Source organism: Rutidosis leptorrhynchoides, chromosome 4, assembly GCF_046630445.1.
Source record: "Rutidosis leptorrhynchoides isolate AG116_Rl617_1_P2 chromosome 4, CSIRO_AGI_Rlap_v1, whole genome shotgun sequence".
Classification (NCBI taxonomy): Eukaryota; Viridiplantae; Streptophyta; class Magnoliopsida; order Asterales; family Asteraceae; genus Rutidosis; species Rutidosis leptorrhynchoides.
Genome location: NC_092336.1, coordinates 504133369 through 504157332, shown reverse-complemented (window position 1 = coordinate 504157332; position 23964 = coordinate 504133369). Strand labels below are relative to the sequence as shown.

The 23964-nt window shown below is 31.7% G+C and overlaps 1 protein-coding gene across 1 annotated transcript; it reads left to right on the top strand.

The window, feature by feature from the left end:
• The first annotated feature begins 268 nt into the window (after positions 1–268).
• LOC139842459 (putative ripening-related protein 2) lies at positions 269–721 on the top strand. The gene has a single exon (XM_071832596.1). It carries the CDS (start codon positions 269–271, stop codon positions 719–721), a length of 453 nt encoding a protein of 150 aa, XP_071688697.1.
• Positions 722–23964: the final 23243 nt, after the last annotated feature.

Sequence of the window (23964 nt, the reverse complement as noted above, 5' to 3'; positions counted from 1 at the left end):
CTTTTTACTCTTCTAATAATACTCAATTGGTGTGTGAGGATCAAAAAAGTGTTGTGAGAATCATCCTCCTTTTTACTTACTCTTTTCAACAATTTCATATAATTAAATTCCAACAAAGTTTTTTGTCCTCGCCTTTGATTTCTTGTTTGCAGTTGTTAACAACTTTGTGGTCCTTGTGGAAATCAACTACAACTATAATCTTTTCTTTATTGTATTTAAACTTGTATTTGTTTCCCCTATTCTTACGCACCATAAAACATCAACAAAAATGAAGCAATCTACTCTTATAATCTTTCTCGTTATCTTTTCTCTACTTTTCACATTGCATACCGCCCGCGTCAATAATCAGTCCAAACACGGTCGTAAGTTGATGAGTAAACACTCAATCCATTCGGCCATTGGTGTACAAGAGAATTTAATGATCACTGATTATACCAAGGGTGGAGACAGTGGAGGGCCGGCTGAGTGCGATGGTAAGTACCACTCAAATGATAAATTTCTAGTGTCATTGCCCACTACGTGGTACAATGATGGTAAAAATTGCAATAAGGGCATTAATATAAGTTACAAAGGTATGGATGTAATAGCGGTGGTAATCGACGAGTGTGGTGGGTGTTCGGATGATGTTTTGGTTGCGTCTAAAGCAGTTTGGCGTGGTCTTCATGTGCCTGAAAGTCAATGGGGGGATGAAATACAAGTTATTTGGTCATATGTTAATTGAGTTCAAACTGTGTCGAATGATCATGTCAATAAGGTAGCTTACTTGTTTTTTGAATAAATTTGTAGCCGATATGTATCTAATGATCATGTCTCAAGCTGTTTCTTTGTTTCTTGTTCGTAAAAGTGTATGTGACCGATTAAAGTTGTACACATCATATTCGAAGGTTTTCATATACTGTACTTTGTAGTGTAATGTTGTAGTGACCCGAAATTTTCCATGTTTATATATATTAAATGAAGTTGATATTTACATGATTAAATGTTTCCAACATGTTAAGCAATCAAACTTGTTAAGACTTGATTAATTGAAATAGATTTCATGTAGACAATTGACCACCCAAATTGACCGGCGATTCACGAACGTTAAAACTTGTAAAAACTATATATATATATATATATATATATATATATATATATATATATATATATATATATATATATATATATATATATATATATATATATATATATATAGCTAACATGATATTATGAAAAGTAAGTATCTCACTAGGTAAATTAACAATGAGTTATATACATAAAATGAGACTATTGAATTATGAAACTCGAAACGATATATATAACGATTATGGTTATAGCAACGCCTTACTAAATACATATGTATCATATTAAGATATATTCATTTTTGGTGATTTGTGTTACCAATATGATTTAAGTGTAATGAGATTAATTTGTTAACCAAAATAACCTTGATAAATATCGAACAAGTTTGGGAAAGTGTGGAGTGCACACTTGTTTGAACTTATCTTGATTATGACGGGAGTTCGGGGGCAGCGCCCCTGATAGCGGGGTCCAAGGGGTGGCAACCCCTGGCGGGGTCCAAGGGGCAGAGCCCCTGGCTGGGATCGAGCTGCCAGGTCAGCTCGGAGATTTTTCTATTTGGGTTAATATCGCTTTATTAAAAATGTGTTAAAATTTGATTTAAAGCTTTCAACAACATTAAATGAGATCGTTAACTTAAAGCTTTCAAAAACAACACTTACATGTAACGACTAACGATGACTTAACTACTCAGTTAAAACGAATATACATGTAGTGTATTAAGATGTATTAGTACACTTTTGAAAGACTTCAAGACGCATATCAAAGTACTTCTACTTAGCAAAAATGCTTACAATTACATTTCCATTCATTTTTATCAACAATTCTACTCGTAGTCATTCAGTATTCGTACCCGTATTATACACAGCTTCTAGACGTACTTAATATGAGTATATACCAATAGGAACTAGCATGGGATTCCACTCTTGATTATGTCATGCATGACTAATCAAATTTAACTTCTACCATGAACTAGTCAACTAACTAGAGCGCCTTTTAACCTCACTCACCACTCATCATTCACCACTCACCAATCAATCCATTTCACTTCCAATTCTCTTTCTAATTCTCTCTAAACACACACACACACACACACACACACACACACACACACTCTTAGGAACGAAATTTCCAGTAAACTAATCACCATCTTCATCAAAAATTACTTCAAGAATCAAGCTATAATCATCATAGGAAGAACACTTCAAGAACACTTCGAAAATCCTTTTGAGTTTGCTAGTTTACTTTCAATCTTGCAAATCCATTCCAAGTAATCATCTAAGATCAAGAAACCTTTGTTAATTACAGTAGGTTATCTTTCTTATTCAAGATAATATTCATATCTAAACTTTGATTCGATTTCTATAACTATAAACTATCTTAATTCAAGTGATAATCTTACTTGAACTTGTTTTCGTGTTATGATTCTACTTCAAGAACTTTCATGCCATCCAAGAATCCTTTGAAGCTAGATCAATTTTTGTTACTTCCAGTAGGTTTACCTACTAAACTTGAGGTAGTAATGATGTTCTTAACATCATCCGATTCATATATATAAAACTATTTTATTCGAAGATTATAACATGTAATCACTAGAACATAGTTTAGTTAACTCTAAACTTGTTCGCAAACAAAGTTAATCCTTCTAACTTAACTTTTAAAATCAACTAAACACATGTTCTATATCTATATGATATGCTAACTTAATGATTTAAAATCTGGAAACACGAAGAACACCGTAAAACCGGGTATACGCCGTCGTAGTAAAACCGGGGGATGTTTTGGTTTGGATAATTAAAAACTATGATAAACTTTGATTTAAAAGCTATTCTTCTGAGAAAATGATTTTTATTATGAACATGAAACTATATCCAAAAATCATGGTTAAACTCAAAGTGGAAGTATGTTTTCCAAAATGGTCACCTAGACGTCGTTCTTGTGATGACCCGGAAATTTCCGACCAAATTTAAACTTAATTCTTATTTGAGTTCGACACGATGAGCAAAGTCTGTTATGTTGAGTCAAAAAAATTTTGAACTGTTCAATTGACCATCGACCGTTACCGACGATTCACGAACAACTATTTGTAAATAGATATGTATATATTTAAATATATATATATATATATATATATATATATATATATATAATTTGAAATATAATTTATGATGTAATTGTTAGAAATTAATTATGTAAAAATAATAATTATTATTTAAAACATATATATATACAAATAAAGTATATTAAAAATAAATATTAAATAATTGTAATACTCGTTGATGTTCTGATTGATATTAAATAAGTTAAATTTAAACTTATATTATTTTAAAATAAACAGTGATACGAAAATGAGTTCTATAAATTTTAGGCTTATTAAAAAATGTATTTAGGAACTATTTATTAAGTTTTAACACTTTTTATATTTCACCCATAAATGAGAGGGACAATTGATGTAATTTTTATTTAATAAATTAATGATCGAATTTTATACCATAATGACCAAAATTAATAAATATAGTTAATTTAAAAATATGGAATTTTTCTGAAGACTCTTATCCGCCACTGATTAATAACGGGTACAAGATCCAATCCCTAAAAGATGACGGTTAATATATTCACACGTTTTAATTTAAATTAAAATATTTATATTATTATATATGTTTTCCGATTCAATGAATTAATTAGGTATGATTGAAGATATACTATGTCTGATTGGCTTTCATACTATTACAATTACTAGTTGAATTACTGTTTCATACTATTTTGATAACCAATTCATTCATTGAATGATTATTTATTATTATTATTATAACATTTACTTTATAATCAATTCAAGTTATATATACATACAATATGCATACGAGATAGGGAGGAAACCATCACCCTCTTGCTTTCTGTTTTCTTTTCAATCTAAACCCACTCCCACCATTAACTCACCAACACTCATTGTTGTATCTATAACTACTACAATGTTCGCTCGAAAACATTACCTTCGAATAACCACCAAAATAGTCCGAAGACATCACAAGGTTATTACCATCGCTATTGTAATTAACCTCCTGTTAATTGTCGAAAGTCATCAAAACAAACCACCCCCACTTCCTAATATCACTTCTTTTCCTCCATCTTTATCACCTTACCACGGCCATCATCAAACCTACAGTCAAACCCACCACCTTTGATCACCATTAACCCATCACCTTTTTGATCAAACTACCATCACCACCAAGATCAACGCATGAAACCATTTATGTTTCTATTATCGACATAAACCGCCACCAATTCTCAGTTCCGTTTACCATCAAACAATCATACCCGATCACGTTCCATGTTTCAATTGTTTGTTTCTATTTTCTGTCCCGGTTACTGATTGAACCAAGTACCATATTAAAACAACTAACATATTGTTTCCCTACTAAACAGTTGCCAAAACAGTGCTGATGTATTCCTGGTTACTGTCGCAAACCATCACCCTAAATCACCCCAAAACGTCACCCATCATCACCAAGAATCAACACTTCCAATCACCATCATAGCCATCATCTTCGATCATCAAACCCCACACAGCAGCCCTTAGGTTCGATAAAACCCAATCCAGAAACAACCGAACACTACTCGTTATTTATATTTTTTGTTGTTCTTTTGAGAACCTGCAACAACCACCATGAACCGCCATCACAGGCTGCTGCACCGTTGCTATTCAGTTTCTGTTTAAGTCAAGCCAAACCTCCAATATTTTTTTGTTGTTGTTTTGTTTCTTCTTCGCTGTATTGCAGCCATCACAGCTATACTAATTCGTTACCAGTAAAAAGAAAAGATGTTTACTACTACAACTTGTTAACAACTGACTTACACTGTTCTCTTTCTTCTTTTCTTCTCTGCTGCTGCTATAACGTTGAACTCACTATTACAGTTGAAGCTATGTGCTATCGAAACCCTCTTGTTTCATACCCTTAAACTACTACATCCTTTTTTTCTGCTTATCGTAACAGTAACAAACAAGTGAGATGATTGATGATACGATGGTGGATTATAATTATAAAGATGCTGTCGACTTAAAAAGAAAAAGATTACATGAGTACGCTTAGGATTCTTATTAGGTCATAATATTATCATTATAATAATAAAATCGGATGTGACTGGGGATGTCGACAGGAAGGAAAAAACGTGTGCAGATTGGGTTAGGGAATATAATTGGGCTGCCGTTTTCTAATTGGAACTGAAGAAACTTGGTATGGATGGGCCGTGCTTCTTCATCCTATTGGACTGAAGTAAATTGGATTAGAGTATAGGTATAGCGAGGATATGGGTTATAACATTATGTTTCGGTATTAAAATAGAAAAATCGTAATGGCAGAATGGTTTAAGGAGTTGTCGGGTGTTCGAGAGGTCATGGGTTCGAGTCTCGTATGCGACAATTCTTTTTAGGATGGCATTTGAAAGGGTATACATATTTCATTATTATTATTATTATTATTATTATTATTATTATTATTATTATTATTATTATTATTATTATTATTATTATTATTATTATTATTATTATTATTATTATTATTATTATTGTTATTATTATTATTAATATTATTATAGTTATTATTATTATTATTGTTATTATTAGTAATATAATTATTATTATCATGTTTACATTTATAAGTATTATAATTATTGTTATTAGTATTATTATTATTATTACCATTAAACAAAAGTATTATTATTAACAATATCATTATTATTATTAATAAGATCATTTTTTAATAAAATTATTATTATTATTATTAGTAAATCAATAATATCATAACTATCATAAACAGTAAAATTAATATTTTTACAAGGATTATTATTAATATTATTGTTATTATCACTAATAGAGTTATTATTAACAAAAGTATATTATTAATGTTATTATCATTATTTTTACTAATATTAACTTAGTTTAATTAGAACTACTGTTTGATAAGCAAATGAAATACATAAATATATATATTTAACATATATAACATAACAAAATTTAATATTTTTTTATATACAAAATGAACATATAAAATATATATATATATATATATATATATATATATATATATATATATATATATATATATATATTATTAACATAAAGGTGATATAACTAATACATATATATATATATATATATATATATATATATATATATATATATATATATATATATATATATATATATATATGTGTGTGTGTGATCAATTACAACTATGAATATTAATAAATATACAAATGATATAGGTTCGTGAATCCGAGGCCAACCCTGCATTGTTCGGTATCGTCGTATGCATATTTTTACTACAAAATATCGTATTGTGAGTTCATTTGCTCCCTTTTTCCTCATTACATTTTTGGACTGAGAATACATGCAAATGCTTTATTAACTGTTTTACAATATTTATATGCGTGAGTTTCATTTGATTCCCTTTTACTCTTTACATTTTTGGGACTGAGAATACATGCGCTACTTTTACAACTGCTTTATTAAATGCATTTGAAATACATTTTGAACTGCGAATACATGAAATGCTTTTATAAGTGTTTGACGAGATAGACACAAACAAAACATTCCTCGAGTGAATTATGTGGACGTGATAATTGCCACCATTGAATTGTGTGGACGTGATAATTGCCACAATTGATATGAATATTTTTCCCCTGATTATTATTGCTTGGTAACCTAAGAATTAGGGAACATCACTAATTTTGAGAATTAGTGCACGCCTAATTGACGCGAATCCTAAAGGTAGCTACCGGGTTTAACACCCCCACCCAGCATGTTCACTAGACGGAAGGGCTAGTGGGCGTGGTGTTTAGTACTTCAAAGTTTATATGATTATTATACAGACGAGATGTTCTGTTTTGGGGATATTATTATGCGCATTATATGTTAAGGTCGGTTACCAAGCCAAGTTATGAAAGCAATGAAAAGTGAATGTTATGTATCGAGAGAATGATTTTATACACAGGTTATGTGTATGTTATTTTTGTGCACGAGATATGTGTACGGTACTAAGATTTATGAAAAAGGATTTCGTACACGAGAAATGTGTACTGTATTTAAAAGATATCGCATGTACATTACAGGTGGATATAGGATTCGGGCCCATTTGTACCATGCAACATTTAAATCTTGTGGTCTATCAAAATGATGAATTTTATTATTTTATGATAAACTTATGAACTCACCAACCTTTTGATTGACACTTGAAAGCATGTTTATTCTCAGGTACGAAAGAAACCTTCCGCTGTACATTTGCTCATTTTAAAGACATTACTTGGAATCGATCATCGCAATGGGACCAGATGTTGGTGACTTCGTCCAGATGGATTAGGACGGGGTATGACAGTTCTTTCGACTGAAATGACTACCTTTACAAAAATGACTTGTAACCTATATTTCTGACTAAAAACTTATACTTTTTCTGTTTAGATTCATAAACTTAAGTTCAATATAAAACCATAGCAACTTGAATCACTCAAAACGGATTTAAAACGAAGAAGTTATGGGTAAAACAAGATTGGATAATTTTGCTTGTTGTAGCTACGTGAAATTTGTAACAAATCTATATAAATCATAACTTAACCAACTTATATTGTATTATACATGTATTCTAACATATGTTATGTAATCTTGGGATACCATAGACACGTATACAATGTTTTAACATATCATATCAACCCATATATATATATTATTTAGAACAACCATAGACACTCTATATGCAGTAATGTTTGAGTTAGCTATACAGGGTTGAGGTTCATTCCAAAATAATATATATACTTTGAGTTGAGATCGAGTCTGAGACTTGTAGACACTGGGTCGTGGATTGATTCGAGATAATATATATATATAGTGATTTATTTCTGTACATCTAACTGTGGACAACTAGTTGTAGGTTACTAACGAGGACTGCTGACTTAATAAACTTAAATCATTAAAACGTAATAAAAATGTTGTGAATATATTTTGATCATACTTTGATATATATGTACTTATGTACTTATTTGTTATAGGTTCGTGAATCGACCCGTGGCCAAGTCTTATTTTCCGACGAAGTGAAAATCTGTAAAAGTGAGTTATAGTCCCATTTTTACTATCTAATATTTTTGGGATGAGAATACATGCAGTTTTGAAAATGATTTACAAAATAAACACAAGTATTGAAACTACATTCTATGTTGAATCGTTATACCGGATATCGCCCTTGTTGAACTTGGTAGCCTAAGAATTGGTGTTTATTATAATTGTCACCAATTGACGCGAATCCTAAAGATAGATCTATGTGCTTTGACACGCCCCAGTCAGAGAATTTGAACTGCTTTAGTACTTCGATATTTATATATGGGGATATTCTAGATGCATTTTGTAGTGACCCGAACTTTTCCATGTTTATATATATTAATTGAGATTGATATTTACATGATTAAATGTTTCCAACATGTTAAGCAATCAAACTTGTTAAGACTTGATTAATTGAAATATGTTTCATATAGACAATTGACCACCCAAGTTGATCGGTGATTCACGAACGTTAAAACTTGTAAAAACTATATGATGACATATATATGGATATATATATAGTTAACATGATACTATGATAAGAAAACATATCATAAAGTATATTAACAATGAACTACATATGTAAAAACAAGACTACTAACTTAATGATTTTTAAACGAGACATATATGTAACGATTATCGTTGTAAAGACATTTAATGTATATATATCATATTAAGAGATATTCATACATGATAATATCATGATAATATAATAATTTAAAATCTCATTTGATATTATAAACATTGGGTTAACAACATTTAACAAGATCGTTAACCTAAAGGTTTCAAAACAACACTTACATGTAACGACTAACGATGACTTAACGACTCAGTTAAAATGTATATACATGTAGTGTTTTAATATGTATTTATATACTTTTGAAAGACTTCAATACACTTATCAAAATACTTCTACTTAACAAAAATGCTTACAATTACATCCTCGTTCAGTTTCATCAACAATTCTACTCGTATGCACCCGTATTCGTACTCGTACAATACACAGCTTTTAGATGTATGTACTATTGGTATATACACTCCAATGATCAGCTCTTAGCAGCCCATGTGAGTCACCTAACACATGTGGGAACCATCATTTGGCAACTAGCATGAAATATCTCATAAAATTACAAAAATATGAGTAATCATTCATGACTTATTTACATGAAAACAAAATTACATATCCTTTATATCTAATCCATACACCAACGACCAAAAACACCTACAAACACTTTCATTCTTCAATTTTCTTCATCTAATTGATCTCTCTCAAGTTCTATCTTCAAGTTCTAAGTGTTCTTCATAAATTCCAAAAGTTCTAGTTTCATAAAATCAAGAATACTTTCAAGTTTGCTAGCTCACTTCCAATCTTGTAAGGTGATCATCCAACCTCAAGAAATCTTTGTTTCTTACAGTAGGTTATCATTCTAATACAAGGTAATAATCATATTCAAACTTTGGTTCAATTTCTATAACTATAACAATCTTATTTCAAGTGATGATCTTACTTGAACTTGTTTTCGTGTCATGATTCTGCTTCAAGAACTTCGAGCCATCCAAGGATCCATTGAAGCTAGATCCATTTTTCTCTTTTCCAGTAGGTTTATCCAAGGAACTTAAGGTAGTAATGATGTTCATAACATCATTCGATTCATACATATAAAGCTATCTTATTCGAAGGTTTAAACTTGTAATCACTAGAACATAGTTTAGTTAATTCTAAACTTGTTCGCAAACAAAAGTTAATCCTTCTAACTTGACTTTTAAAATCAACTAAACACATGTTCTATATCTATATGATATGCTAACTTAATGATTTAAAACCTGGAAACACGAAAAACACCGTAAAACCGGATTTACGCCGTCGTAGTAACACCGCGGGCTGTTTTGGGTTAGTTAATTAAAAACTATGATAAACTTTGATTTTAAAGTTGTTATTCTGAGAAAATGATTTTTATTATGAACATGAAACTATATCCAAAAATTATGATTAAACTCAAAGTGGAAGTATGTTTTCTAAAATGGTCATCTAGACGTCGTTCTTTCGACTGAAATGACTACCTTTACAAAAACGACTTGTAACTTATTTTTCCGACTATAAACCTATACTTTTCGGTTTAGATTCATAAAATAGAGTTCAATATGAAACCATAGCAATTTGATTCACTCAAAACGGATTTAAAATGAAGAAGTTATGGGTAAAACAAGATTGGATAATTTTTCTCATTTTAGCTACGTGAAAATTGGTAACAAATCTATTCCAACCATAACTTAATCAACTTGTATTGTATATTATGTAATCTTGAGATACCATAGACACGTATACAATGTTTCGACCTATCATGTCGACACATCTATATATATTTCGGAACAACCATAGACACTCTATATGTGAATGTTGGAGTTAGCTATACAGGGTTGAGGTTGATTCCAAAATATATATAGTTTAAGTTGTGATCAATACTGAGATACGTATTGTAACGACCCGGAAATTTCCGACCAAATTTAAACTCTAATCTCTATATGTTTCCGACACGATAAGCAAAAACCCTAATGTTGAGTTTAGAAAGTCTGAAATCTATATTGGAATGATTAGTTACCTTTGACCAAGCCTGACGATTCACGAACATTATGTGTATGTATGATATATATTTATTAACTGATAACGTTAACAAGATATTAGATATGTAATATCAGGTTTCGATATAAGATTACTATAATTATCGACAAGTGTAAAAGATAATATAAATTTTATAAATATCTGAAACTGTCTTTGTCAAATTATTAACGAGTCATTTTAATAAAATAAAGATTTTTAATAAGCACCAAAAGACTACAACATTTCATCACATGATTTTAAGTTAAAACTTTGGAAATCACTAAACCTGCGCACTTGCACGAGAAAAATCATAACTAATTCATTCGGACTCGAAAAAGGGTGATCTTGGTGTCCAAACGACCGTAACTCAAAAATCTACAACTTTTGTGACTATACCTTACACGAATCGTGTACCCATCTACACGAATCGTGTAATGTTTGCCGACATAAAAAAAAGTGGACACCATAAATTCGCTGGATTTGGTCATTTACACTTATTTTTTTTTCCTAAACTTCTCTTTCTCTCTATATTACTCCGTAAGATTTATTTATTTATTTTATTTATTTACTTATCTACTAATATTATTAATTCAAGTATTATTATTAGTAGCATAAACAAGTATTATTAGTAGTATTAGGAGTGATATTATCAGCTTATACATAAAATACTACGACAAGGTTCTGCCCAAATGTTTCCAAAAATGGTTTCATGAGTGGGAGTGATTGAGCTAGATTATGGGTTATAGCTATGGAGGTTATGGGTATGGATCGGGGGTTTTGCTTATGAGACAAACTAGTGTTTGTCATCTCCGTTGCGTCTAAATATTATCCTGCAATATTGAATCTCAATATTGATACGTGAGCACTCTAAACTTAACTTTTATTTACTTTTAGTGTATCCCTGACTAGTGCTCGAGAAATTAGGATCGTACCTGTTATTTTATTTATTTTTAACAAATTATATTTTAGGATAGAATCTGAATTAGTTACCTCTGCGGTTAAGATAAGGTATATGAATAATATGTTTTTGGAAAGGTGGCGAAAAACTATAAACTTTTCATTTAGATGTCGAATGGATTCGGCGGATGAATTTGAAGTTATAATCAATTGAACTTTGTACAAATTACCAAAAATGAATATTTTAACATTACGTTGTTGTTATAAATTTCTATTATTATTGATATTATAATTTTATGGGAAAACTAATAATTTTATTAACAACTATAAATTTTTTATTTTAGTTGTTATTATTAAAACTACTAAATATCATTTTACTAAAAATATTATTTTTACGATTATTATGTTTGTTGTTATTAATATTTCAAAGAAACTAATATTTTTATCAAAACTATAAACTTATTATTTTTGTTGTAATTAAAAATATTAATTATGTTAAAACTATAAAAATTTCAATTATCAATATTATTAATATTAAAATTATTATTTAAAAATATTATCTAAAAGTGAAAAGTATCTTTATATCAAAAGTTAGTATAATTTTAAGATATCATAAAAGAATTACATTATTATTTACTTTAATAAGTATTGTCAAAATATTTGAGAATATAAAACAGTGATATATAACTGTATTTTTTGGAAATCTTTTTGAGTCAAACAAATTTCTGTTAACTTTTACATATTAGTCTCGAGCATTAGGGTTGGTACACTATAAATTGACTTAAATTGTTATTTAGATATTAATCGATATATAATTATATAATTAATTAGGTTCGTGAATCAAATGCCAACCATATAAGTTACCAACGGTGTTATATGTATTTTTACTACAAAATACGATTGGTGAGTTTCATTTGCTCCCTTTTTAATTGCTTTTGCAATATATATTTTTGGGACTGAGAATACATGCGATGCTTTTATAAATGTTTACGAAATAGACACAAGTACTTAAAATACATTCTACGTTGAGTTGTACTACTTGCATACTTCCCTGTAGCTTGGTAACTAATATTTACAGCTGTATTGTAAACGCGAATCCTGTTGATAGATCTATCGGGCCTGACAACCCCAACCGGACTGGACGACCAGTATTCAACGGTTGCACAGTACTTCGTTAAAGCGACTACACTTTGGTACAGTGTAGTAAGATTATATATATTAAAGGGAATATGCGACGTGATTAAATGTTAAGTATGGTTACCAAGTGCTCAACCACTTAGAATGCTTTTATACACTTGCGAGTGTACAGATATTTATAACTATGAAATCTTGTGGTCTATTGAAACTTTTGATAACTGTTGTTGCGATAAACTTATGAACTCACCAACCTTTTGGTTGACACTTTTAAGCATGTTTATTCTCAGGTACGAATTAAGTCTTCCGCTGTGCATTAGCTCATATAAAGGATACTAGTTGGGACCATTTAAGTCATGATACAAGAACGTTGCATTCGAGTAATTGAAGATCATTAAGAGCTAAAATTTAGTTATTTGAATTTTGGGAAATGTTAGACGAACATGTCAATTTTGATGTAATGGTAGATTGTCTTTTTAAGAATAAATGCAACGTTTGTAAAATGTATCATATAGAGGTCAAATACCTCGCGATGTTATCAACTATTATAATTCGTTTGTAATCGATATGGACATTGTCCGAATGGATTAGGAACGGATCGTTATAGGTGGTATCAGAGCATTGGTCTTAGCGAACCAGGTCACCCATTAGTGTGTCTAACTGGTGGTTGTTAGGATACATTAGTGAGACTGGACTTTGACCGTGTCTGCTTGTCAAAAAGTTTTGCTTATCACATTAGTCGGAAATCATCTGCTTATCATCTTTAGGGAATTGCCTGCTTAGCATTCTTAAGCCTAGACACGTCTTACTGCATTTAGTGCATCGATAGTGTATAGACGAAATTCATATCTTAGCGCATCCTAGATTTGCCTGATACACGCCGTAAATTTCTTTGAAGACTACGAAATCTTTGGTAATATATATAGATATTCTATATAGTTAGAATATCATACGACATCCGGAAATCATTTCACATTAAAGAACCTTTCCATCCACTAAATTACTCTTTTGGCGATAAACCTGAAACACTTACCGACGAACCTGTTCGAGAAACCATTTCTTTTCTCCTTTTTACGGATATCTCATCATAATTATATACCATCTCATATTCCGAATTTTATACATCCGCTCGCTTCAATCGCCAATCAATCCGGTGTACAAGTATAAGTTAATAAACTTCGCGTTTGTGTGACAGCAATGGAAAATATGGTGTGACGGTTACAAACACCAGCAGCAGCCACAGTCGCGTCATAAACCTCAACGTCATAAACTATACCATGAGTATAGTCACCGTTCTACGTATCGTTCCATCTACTAAATTTTCGTTCGACATCGATTACCTTCGCCTTACGTCCTACCTCATTTACTTCCGTTTAACATGACAACTACGTAATCTCTAATGTTCAGAGATCATGAAATCAAGTGCCAACAGTAAATCAAATGAGTATAATATTTTCTTTACTCATTAAATCCATAATTACATCCGATGAAAATATATATGCAAGTATATTTTCATAAAGATTGTAATTAAAAATTTCTTTCGTACAAACTGTTAATGATGAAAATATTTTAACGGGTGGGTAGCACCCGAGGAATATTTAGAATTCACATTAATAAGTACACTGTACATTCTTTGAATCTGATTCAACGGTCATCTATTATTTTACTCGCAACCACCGGTATTCGTATCCGCTCATCCCAGAATAACCATTCTCATTTCATATTCGGATTTTGACTTATCAGAATCCAACAAGTGGCATAATGAAGAAAACATTGGATATATTAAAATTGTTAGAAACACACGATTTAACTAATTGAAAATCTATTAAGGATTTCACGCTAACTGTTCCGGCTAACTGTTCCCAGCTAACTGATTAACATTTAATTTATCGCAATTTATATTCTCGCAATTTACATTCTCGCAATTTACATTTCCGCAATTTACATTCCCGCAATTTTAATTTCCGCACTGTACTACTGTCGGGACACATGTACGCAACACGTCGGATTAATTCTGAGACAACACCGGTGCATGGGTCATGATATACATTTATTTATTTTACGCACTTTATATAACGGGACACGTATACAAGGTTTCGATTTATCATATCGACCCATCTATATATATAGTTTGAGTTGTGATCAATACCGAGACCGGTACACGGGTCACGATATGTATTATTTAATTCGAATATTATAATATATATATATATTATTTAACTATTGTATTATTGGACAATCGAACTAACAGACTGCTAACTATGGACAAGTAAAATGAATTAAAATATAGAATATAACATATGAAACTAAACAATTCTTCAAGTTTGCCACTTGATTTTATCTCAAACCTCATTCGTATCTTGACGATTACAATTCGTATTCAAATCCTTTCATGATTCTTGAAAACATTTCGATCGAGAAGTCGAAACCGCCGCGCCTCGTCTACCGAAGCAAAGATTTATACGCCGGAAAACTCTCGAAACCAAATTCATAAGTTTAACACATACTGTGTTGAATCCTCCGTCATTCATTAGCAAAACAACCCTACAATTCCTTTTCAAGAAGATAATTTTGTCACAGCTCCACTTCGGCTTTTCAGTAAGACTACTCCTACTATAATCTCGAAATCTATACCTTGTTCTTTCGCCGTTACCACCGAAGAATCTTTTATAATTCACAACGTTATCAGCAGATGTACCAGCAGCTTGACATTCCTAGGACGGAATCCGCAAGTCGTATTTTGAAAATCTTGCAGAATTTCTTCATCTATACTTATGATATTATCTCTAAGAACTTCATACCCCGAATGTGAAGTTTCTGAAGAACGTCTTGAACTATGAAGTAGTTCTTGAAATACCGACGAAGCAACATGTTGTAAGACAGTCATAATGACCAAAACTTGATGAGAAAAAGAGGAAGTGTTAGGAATGCTCGATAGAAAATTTGGTACTGAAAACCGGATTGAGCAAATCGTGAAGGAGACTCTGAACAAATTACAAGGACTAAACTTGTACATAAAAGAATCATGACAATTCCATAGCAAACACCTTGCTTCCGAATCTAAACCCTTACGGGTCAATCTTCATCATCATCCTTCGACATTAGAAATTCTAAAACATTATCATATCATTCATTATAAATATCCTCAATATTTCTGAAGATGTTTTCGAAGCTATCCTTATTTGAAATCATTCATTCCTCCGTAATATCTACGTTACAACGTAAAAGAAACTGTGTTAGTTTCTAAATTCTGAAACCTTCAGGTTAAAATAAGAATGTTCTGAAGCAGTGTTGAGAACTGATGCATAAATTAGTATAATATAATGAAACTTGATCAACTTCATTATATTACATTAAGTTATGATAAGTTTTTAATGAAATGTGATGATTCACAGTACCATCCTCATGTGCCATGTTACGCGGCTCTTACATTCTATACAATCTTCAAACATATTAGAACGTATCACCCTGATAGTTCTAATTTCCCAAAATATTCTGGTAATTTTTACTAATCAAAATCATACCATTACCATTTCTTTCTAAGAGCAATATCTATGTTCATTCTGAATCTCATACCTACGAAATTCGGATCATTATTCGCTTGGTTCGAGGACGGGAAGATATAAAACCTAACCACAACCTTGAAACTACAAACCGTGCATATCAATACGTATGGCAACGTAAAGGCACGGGAGAATTAAAGACATTATAATTCCAAGGAAAGGATAAAAGAAAATAGATTCTTCTGGTGATAGATGAAAAAGAAGAATGAAAGATATGAAAGTTAGAAATATAACAAGGATTAGAATGGGATGGAGCATTTTTAGTGAATGTCTTAAAGTAGAAACTAAAGAGAAAGAATAGAAGGTGTGGGCAGTAAGGAAAAGAAGGAGGTAAATTTATAGTGAGATGTTCGACAAAGAAATCAAAACAGATTGCTGCGTTAAATCAAAGAAGATCCTGATCGCCGCAAAGCCAAATCTTATTACATAAGATTTTTCTCGAAACCCTTAAATTCCGGAAATCAATCATAATCATGTCATCGGTTACAACAATTCTATATTTACTCATTTCACTCCCTTTTAGCTTCGCTAGTACGCTTCACATAATCGAAATGTTTTATCTATATCTAATAATGATAAAACTTTGTTATCACTACATATTCGTCATGAAAGCATTCCTATTGTTATCCATAACGACCTCTAACAAATTTCGGGACGAAATTTCTTTAACGGGTGGGTACTGTAACGACCCGGAAATTTCCGACCAAATTTAAACTCTAATCTCTATATGTTTCCGACACGATAAGCAAAAACCCTAATGTTGAGTTTAGAAAGTCTGAAATCTATATTGGAATGATTAGTTACCTTTGACCAAGCCTGACGATTCACGAACATTATGTGTATGTATGATATATATTTATTAACTGATAACGTTAACAAGATATTAGATATGTAATATCAGGTTTCGATATAAGATTACTATAATTATCGACAAGTGTAAAAGATAATATAAATTTTATAAATATCTGAAACTGTCTTTGTCAAATTATTAACGAGTCATTTTAATAAAATAAAGATTTTTAATAAGCACCAAAAGACTACAACATTTCATCACATGATTTTAAGTTAAAACTTTGGAAATCACTAAACCTGCGCACTTGCACGAGAAAAATCATAACTAATTCATTCGGACTCGAAAAAGGGTGATCTTGGTGTCCAAACGACCGTAACTCAAAAATCTACAACTTTTGTGACTATACCTTACACGAATCGTGTACCCATCTACACGAATCGTGTAATGTTTGCCGACATAAAAAAAGTGGACACCATAAATTCGCTGGATTTGGTCATTTACACTTATTTTTTTTCCTAAACTTCTCTTTCTCTCTATATTACTCCGTAAGATTTATTTATTTATTTTATTTATTTACTTATCTACTAATATTATTAATTCAAGTATTATTATTAGTAGCATAAACAAGTATTATTAGTAGTATTAGGAGTGATATTATCAGCTTATACATAAAATACTACGACAAGGTTCTGCCCAAATGTTTCCAAAAATGGTTTCATGAGTGGGAGTGATTGAGCTAGATTATGGGTTATAGCTATGGAGGTTATGGGTATGGATCGGGGGTTTTGCTTATGAGACAAACTAGTGTTTGTCATCTCCGTTGCGTCTAAATATTATCCTGCAATATTGAATCTCAATATTGATACGTGAGCACTCTAAACTTAACTTTTATTTACTTTTAGTGTATCCCTGACTAGTGCTCGAGAAATTAGGATCGTACCTGTTATTTTATTTATTTTTAACAAATTATATTTTAGGATAGAATCTGAATTAGTCACCTCTGCGGTTAAGATAAGGTATATGAATAATATGTTTTTGGAAAGGTGGCGAAAAACTATAAACTTTTCATTTAGATGTCGAATGGATTCGGCGGATGAATTTGAAGTTATAATCAATTGAACTTTGTACAAATTACCAAAAATGAATATTTTAACATTACGTTGTTGTTATAAATTTCTATTATTATTGATATTATAATTTTATGGGAAAACTAATAATTTTATTAACAACTATAAAATTTTTATTTTAGTTGTTATTATTAAAACTACTAAATATCATTTTACTAAAAATATTATTTTTACGATTATTATGTTTGTTGTTATTAATATTTCAAAGAAACTAATATTTTTATCAAAACTATAAACTTATTATTTTTGTTGTAATTAAAAATATTAATTATGTTAAAACTATAAAAATTTCAATTATCAATATTATTAATATTAAAATTATTATTTAAAAATATTATCTAAAAGTGAAAAGTATCTTTATATCAAAAGTTAGTATAATTTTAAGATATCATAAAAGAATTACATTATTATTTACTTTAATAAGTATTGTCAAAATATTTGAGAATATAAAACAGTGATATATAACTGTATTTTTTGGAAATCTTTTTGAGTCAAACAAATTTCTGTTAACTTTTACATATTAGTCTCGAGCATTAGGGTTGGTACACTATAAATTGACTTAAATTGTTATTTAGATATTAATCGATATATAATTATATAATTAATTAGGTTCGTGAATCAAATGCCAACCATATAAGTTACCAACGGTGTTATATGTATTTTTACTACAAAATACGATTGGTGAGTTTCATTTGCTCCCTTTTTAATTGCTTTTGCAATATATATTTTTGGGACTGAGAATACATGCGATGCTTTTATAAATGTTTACGAAATAGACACAAGTACTTAAAATACATTCTACGTTGAGTTGTACTACTTGCATACTTCCCTGTAGCTTGGTAACTAATATTTACAGCTGTATTGTAAACGCGAATCCTGTTGATAGATCTATCGGGCCTGACAACCCCAACCGGACTGGACGACCAGTATTCAACGGTTGCACAGTACTTCGTTAAAGCGACTACACTTTGGTACAGTGTAGTAAGATTATATATATTAAAGGGAATATGCGACGTGATTAAATGTTAAGTATGGTTACCAAGTGCTCAACCACTTAGAATGCTTTTATACACTTGCGAGTGTACAGATATTTATAACTATGAAATCTTGTGGTCTATTGAAACTTTTGATAACTGTTGTTGCGATAAACTTATGAACTCACCAACCTTTTGGTTGACACTTTTAAGCATGTTTATTCTCAGGTACGAATTAAGTCTTCCGCTGTGCATTAGCTCATATAAAGGATACTAGTTGGGACCATTTAAGTCATGATACAAGAACGTTGCATTCGAGTCATTGAAGATCATTAAGAGCTAAAATTTAGTTATTTGAATTTTGGGAAATGTTAGACGAACATGTCAATTTTGATGTAATGGTAGATTGTCTTTTTAAGAATAAATGCAACGTTTGTAAAATGTATCATATAGAGGTCAAATACCTCGCGATGTTATCAACTATTATAATTCGTTTGTAATCGATATGGACGTTGTCCGAATGGATTAGGAACGGATCGTTATACGTATACACTGGGTCGTGGATTGATTCAAGATAATATTTATCGATTTATTTCTGTACATCTAACTATGGACAACTAGTTGTAGGTTACTAACGAGGACAGCTGACTTAATAAACTTAAAACATCAAAATATATTAAAAGTGTTGTAAATATATTTTGAACATACTTTGATATATATGTATATATTGTTATAGGTTCGTGAATCAACCAGTGGCCAGGTCTTACTTCCCGACGAAGTAAAAATCTGTGAAAGTGAGTTATAGTCCCACTTTTAAAATCTAATATTTTTGGGATGAGAATACATGCAGGTTTTATAAATGATTTACAAAATAGACACAAGTACGTGAAACTACATTCTATGGTTGAATTATCGAAATCGAATATGCCCCTTTTTATTAAGTCTGGTAATCTAAGAATTAGGGAACAGACACCCTAATTGACGCGAATCCTAAAGATAGATCTATTGGGCCTAACAAACCCCATCCAAAGTACCGGATGCTTTAGTACTTCGAAATTTATATCATATCCGAAGGGTGTCCCGGAATGATGGGGATATTCTTATATATGCATCTTGTTATTGTCGGTTACCAGGTGTTCACCATATGAATGATTTTTATCTCTATGTATGGGATGTGTATTGAAATATGAAATCTTGTGGTCTATTGTTACGATTTGATATATATAGGTTAAACCTATAACTCACCAACATTTTTGTTGACGTTTTAAGCATGTTTATTCTCAGGTGATTATTAAGAGCTTCCGCTGTCGCATACTTAAATAAGGACGAGATTTGGAGTCCATGCTTGTATGATATTGTGTAAAAACTGCATTCAAGAAACTTATTTTGTTGTAACATATTTGTATTGTAAACCATTATGTAATGGTCGTGTGTAAACAGGATATTTTAGATTATCATTATTTGATAATCTACGTAAAGATTTTTAAACCTTTATTGATGAAATAAAGGTTATGGTTTGTTTTAAAATGAATGCAGTCTTTGAAAAACGTCTCATATAGAGGTCAAAACCTCGCAACGAAATCAATTAATATGGAACGTTTTTAATCAATAAGAACGGGACATTTCAGTTGGTATCAGAGCGTTGGTCTTAGAGAACCAGAATTTTTCATTAGTGTGTCTTATCGAGTTTGTTAGGATGCATTAGTGAGTCTGGACTTCGACCGTGTTTACTTGAAAAATGATTGCTTAACAAATTTTGTTGGAAACTATATATTTTTAACATGTGAATATTATGTGATATATTAATCTCTTAACGCGTTTGATATTATGTGATAGATGTCTACCTCTAGAACAAGTCCCATTGACTCACCTAATAATAATGAAGAGTCAAATGTAAATTGGAATGATTCGTGGACTGATTCACAAGTTCCCGAAGAGGAACCGGAAGAAGAGTCGGAACCGGAAGAAGAATCGGAACCGGAAGAAGAATCGGAACCGGATGAAGAAATAGTACCGGTGGGGGAAATAATAAAACGGTTAAGTAAAAGAAAATCCTCAACCAACCGACCAAGGTTAATTATGGTCAATGGTGTTTCCGCCAAGGAAGCAAAATATTGGGAGGATTACCAATTCTCCGATGAATCGGATTCCGACGAGAATTCCGATGATGTTATAGAAATTACCCCAACTGAATTTAAAAAGGCAAAAGAAAATAATAAGGGAAAGGGCATAAAAATAGAGAAATCTAATTCCAACCCCGATGAACTTTATATGTATCGTCAACCCCCGAAGTCCTTAAGTTGTAACAATGACCCGGGAACCTCTAAACCACCAGGTTTTTCTAAACCAATGTGGACAACGACGGCTCGTATTAGGGGAACATCATATATCCCTAGAAACTTGGCAAAACGAACCAAAACCGAAGAAGAAGAAACGAGCAAGTCGGAATAAGATAGTTGTATTCGTGTGGTGTAATATATGTAATATAGTGTTCTTATGCTTTATGATATATGTAAAAATTGCTTGTATTAATAAGTATTTTTTATGAATCTAACTCTTGTCTATTTTACAGTTTAAAAACACAAAATGGATAGACAACCCAATATTTTAAGAGACCTACCCGGAGACATGATTGATGAAATCTTGTCTAGAGTCGGCCAGAATTCTTCGGCACAACTATTTAAGGCGAGATCAGTTTGTAAGACATTCGAAGAACGTTCCAAGAATGTCTTGGTTTATAAGAGACTTTCGTTTGAAAGATGGGGGATATCACATTGGGAAACCCATAAGTTACGATGTGTTTACTTTGACGCATATATTGCGGGGAACCCAAATGCTATTTTACGCAACGGGTTAAGAAATTATTTTGACTCAATATATCCGAATATTGGACTTCGTGATTTAGAAAAAGCGGCTAACATGCAACATAAAGAAGCATGTTATGCTTACGGATTAGTAATGTTCGCTTCTCACCAAAGTGAGAACAAGAACATCGGGCTACAACTATTAAACAAAACGTTTCCACAAGTGACGGAGTCGGTAATTGGGGTAAGAAATGAGGTTTTTAGATTATTACGGGACTGTTGGACATTACGTAACCCTCGTCCCTTTGATGACGTTACAACACGCTGTCTTATCAACGGCCATAACGGTTATGTTGCACAAGACCAAGGATGGGAAGTAGTCCTAGTAAAACCAGAATGCATGACTTGTTTCTGGACGTATGAATTACGTGTCTTTATTGCCTTTGCTGAACGACTTGTGTACTAGCTAGAATTGTCTTCACAACTATCTTGTATCAAAGTTATTGTGTGCTATATTTCATGCTTTATGTAAAATAAGCGGTATTGTAAGTTGTAAAATATTGTATAAAAGTTTGAACGCGAAATATTATTATAATCAGTTTTTCATATAGAATTGTAGTAGTTGAATTGTATATTAGCTACTAAGTATGAACTTAACGGGTAGGTACTACCCGAATTTAAACTTATAAAAAGCTAATATGAAGAAAAAGCTTTTATAAATGAGTTCATATTATGCTACGAAATACTATTAACTACTCTTAATATTCTGTATGATTAACTTGTTCCATTTAACTATTTTGAAGGAAATGGCACCGACTACTCGACACACCGTGAATATGAATGAAGAGGAATTCCGTACTTTTCTAGCTTCAAACATAGCCGCAGTACAGGATGCGCTACATACCAACAATAACCTTGGATCTAGCAGTACAGGAAATCGTGTAGGATGCACCTACAAAGAATTCACTGCCTGCAAACCTTTGGAATTTGATGGAACCGAAGGACCGATCGGATTGAAATGGTGGACCGAGAAGGTTGAATCGGTGTTTGCCATAAGTAAGTGTACTGAAGAGGACAAAGTGAAGTACGCTACGCATACCTTCACAGGTTCTGCGTTAACATGGTGGAATACCTATCTAGAGCAAGTGGGACAAGATGATGCGTACGCACTACCGTGGTCAGCATTCAAGCACTTGATGAATGAGAAGTACCGTCCCAGAACCGAGGTCAATAAGCTCAAGACAGAACTTAGAGGGTTACGAACCCAAGGATTTGATATTACCACGTACGAAAGACGATTCACAGAATTGTGCCTATTGTGTCCGGGAGCATTCGAAGATGAGGAAGAGAAGATCGACGCGTTTGTGAAAGGATTACCGGAAAGAATCCAAGAAGATATAAGTTCACACGAGCCCGCCTCCATACAACAGGCATGTAGAATGGCTCACAAACTAGTGAACCAGATTGAAGAAAGAATTAAAGAACAGACTGCTGAAGAGGCCAATGTGAAGCAAGTCAAAAGAAAGTGGGAGGAAAACGGTGATAAGAATCACCAATACAACAACAACATCAATTACAACAATAATCGCAACAATTATCCCAACAATCGCAACATCAATCGCAACTACAACAAACGGCCCAACAACAACAACAACAACAACAACAGCAACTACAACAATAATCCCAACAACAATAATAACCGCAACAACAACAACAACAATCAGAAGCAGCTATGCCAAAGGTGTGAAAAGAATCACTCGGGGTTCTGCACCAAATTTTGCAACAAGTGTAAAAGAAATGGTCATAGCGCGGCGAAGTGTGAGGTCTACGGACCAGGGGTTAATAGAACGAAAGGAACAAATGGTGTCGGAACGAGTAATGGCGGAGCAAGTAGTGTCGGAGCAAGTTATGCCAATGTAGTTTGTTATAA

What these genes read in the sequence shown, in the direction of transcription:
- LOC139842459 (XM_071832596.1), top strand. Translation starts at nt 269, where the DNA reads ATGAAGCAATCTACTCTTATAATCTTTCTCGTTATCTTTTCTCTACTT.